At 53.4% G+C, this 2,500-nt stretch overlaps 1 protein-coding gene across 1 annotated transcript in view; it reads left to right on the plus strand.

Annotated features, from left to right (window-relative positions):
- mych (myelocytomatosis oncogene homolog) overlaps nt 1-2,500 on the plus strand; it is a 5,528-nt gene that overhangs the window by 958 nt on the left and 2,070 nt on the right. Inside the window, 3 exon segments of the mRNA XM_068712793.1 lie at nt 734-856; nt 858-1,299; nt 2,213-2,500. The exon segment at nt 2,213-2,500 is cut by the window's right edge and continues 2,070 nt beyond it. Of these exon segments, the coding sequence (XP_068568894.1) occupies nt 749-856; nt 858-1,299; nt 2,213-2,500 (838 nt within the window). The 5' untranslated portion in view covers nt 734-748.

Consider the following 2,500-nt stretch of genomic DNA (forward strand, 5'->3'; position numbering starts at 1 on the left):
GGTCGGGCTGCTTCTCATCCGGGCTCGTTTTTATTTTGACTCGGAGGACTGTCTTTAATTAAGGAGTTTTATTTTTACAGTATTTACACGTTTTTCTTCTTGTGGTGCATTCAGGGTCTATTGGAGGTAGAATACAATGTTCTGCATAGTTGGTGTTATCGCAAAAGATCTTTAATATTTAAAATGAGTTGAGAGAGTCTAGGTGTCCTGCTGTGTGTGTGTTTGTGTGTTTGTGTGTGTGTGTGTGTGTGTGTGTGGGGTGGGGGGCAGTAGCAGAGTTTAAACTGTTGAGTACCTCTTAAGGGGGGGGGGGGGTCTTTATCTTTTCTTTTCTTTTCTTTTTTCGGGCTCCAGTCTACAGGTGTTGAGGAGGGAACCGTGTAAATAGTGGAGAGGTGGTGTAGAGTTTCTGCCCCCGTCTCTCCCAGCTGTTCCTGTGACGTCATGGGGAGGGGAGGGGGTTTTAAAAAAGAAAAAGTTTTTCGGTGATTTACGGCCTGCTCCCCCCCCGGGGAGCGGTGGGGGCGGGGCTACGGTGATGTAAATACAGATAATAAAGTGCCCCACTGTGGTGAGAGTCAGTGTGGAGGAGCAGGTTTAGACTCTCGCTACGTCACCTGCTGCTGCTGCTGCTGCTGCTGCTGCTGCTGCTGCACCACCACACCACCGCTCAGCTGCTCTGGATTAAACTCTACATTCTGACTTTGAGCTTCTTTCTTGTTTGATTCTCCAGATTCTGCGAGGCAACATGTTGCAAAGCTTCTCCCAGTCTCAGGACTGGCTCTACACGGAGCCGCTGCTGTTTGACGACGAGTTCTGCCTGAGTCTGATGAAGGACCTCCAGTCGCTGCCGACGCCCCCCCCAGTCCCCGCCGATGAAGACGGGGCTGGGCGGCAACGGCAAGCCCCTGTCCAAGGAGGACCAGCTGAGCTACGTCTCCGACATCCTGCTGGAGGACCACGACATGCAGCTCAACTGGAACTGCGACTTCTTCCACGCCGCCGCCGACGGCGAGAAGGACGGCGAGCCCGGCCTGCCCTGCTCCCCGCTGGAGGAGAGCGGAGAGGACTGCCTGTGGCAGTGCCTGGCGGGGGACAAGAGCCTGGAGGAGAAGCTGGTGTCCACCATGCTGGGCTCCAGCCCGCTGCTGTCCGACATCAACACCAGCATCTTCGAGGAGATCGCCGGCTCCACGCTCGACTGCCAGAACCTGATGGAAACCCAGGAGGCCAGCGAGGTCACGTCGGACTACGGGTCCACCGGAGGGGAGCTGTCCACCTACTCGTCCAGCGACTCCGGTGAGTTCACTCCTCCTACCTCCTCCTCCTACCTCCTCCTCCTTCAGATCTTATTTCAAACATGCATGAAGGCTTTCATTGATGCTTTTAGTTGAGACACGCCCACCTCGTCTCTGCATGTGACCCGTATGAGCGCTCCTCGGTTCATTGATGACTCGCGGGTCGTTTTAGTGGCACCGAGCCCAAACTGTTGTTATCGGGCGCCGGCCGGCTCCTTTAATCTGCAGAAGCCTTTTTATTTTACGACTCGAGGATGTTGTTTGTGCAGCGTGGGCGGAGCTTCAGCCCTCCACTGAGTAGATGAGAGGTTTTAGGAGAGATAATCGACCGGAGGGAGGAGGGAGAGGGGGAGAGGGAGAGGGAGGGAGTAGTGAGAGTGAGAGAGTGACTCACTCATGTTGGTAACTGTTCTCCATCCATTAACTCTTAATGAGTCATTTTGCCGACTCAGCCCTGTGGCATCCTCTGTGACCCAGAGAGGAAGAGGACAGACGGATCTGTTATTAATCACTTATTGTGAAAATATTGTTTAAAAATTAGACTTTTATTCTATTTTTAGCTTTTCAGAATCACATTTTAACTTTTTAATTTTAACAGTAAATGGCTTTTAATGTGCCAAATTTGACTGAAAATACTTGATTTTTATATTTTAAAGCATCAAAACTGTAACTACTATACAGTAGTGTCTGTCTGTCTGTCTCTCTGTCTCTGTGTCCCTCTCTCTGTCTTTCTCTCTCTCTCTGTCTGTCTGTCTCTCCGTCTGTCCCTCTCTCTGTCTTTCTCCCTCTCTCTGTGTCTCTGTCTGCCTCTCTGTCTCTCCCTTGTTTTTGGTGTCTCTGAAATGTCTCCTCAAAGGTCAGAAACCCGTTTGTTGGACTCGTCTCACCGTCTCTCGTTTCTTCTTGTCTCACAGAGGAGGAGATTGACGTGGTCACCGTGGTGCGCTGCTCCTCCAGCCCCTCCCCTCGGCCCCCATTGGCCGACCTGTCTGTCCGTCAACAGAAGCAGGAGGAGCAGCGGCGGGCTCTCCAGCGCCACCACTTTGAGATCCACCTGCAGCACAACTACGCGGCGCCGTGTCCCGCCTCGCCGCCGCCCTCGTCCGCCAAGCGCTCGCGGGGGAGCGACGGCTCGTCCCGCTTCCACCACTCCTCTCGCAGCTCGTCTTCGTCGTCCTCCTCGTCGCGGTACCACCACCACC

The sequence above is a fragment of the Cebidichthys violaceus genome, unplaced genomic scaffold (assembly GCF_023349555.1).
Source record: "Cebidichthys violaceus isolate CVI_PGR_0920_01 unplaced genomic scaffold, fCebVio1.0.p SCAF_173, whole genome shotgun sequence".
Taxonomy (NCBI): domain Eukaryota; kingdom Metazoa; phylum Chordata; class Actinopteri; order Perciformes; family Stichaeidae; genus Cebidichthys; species Cebidichthys violaceus.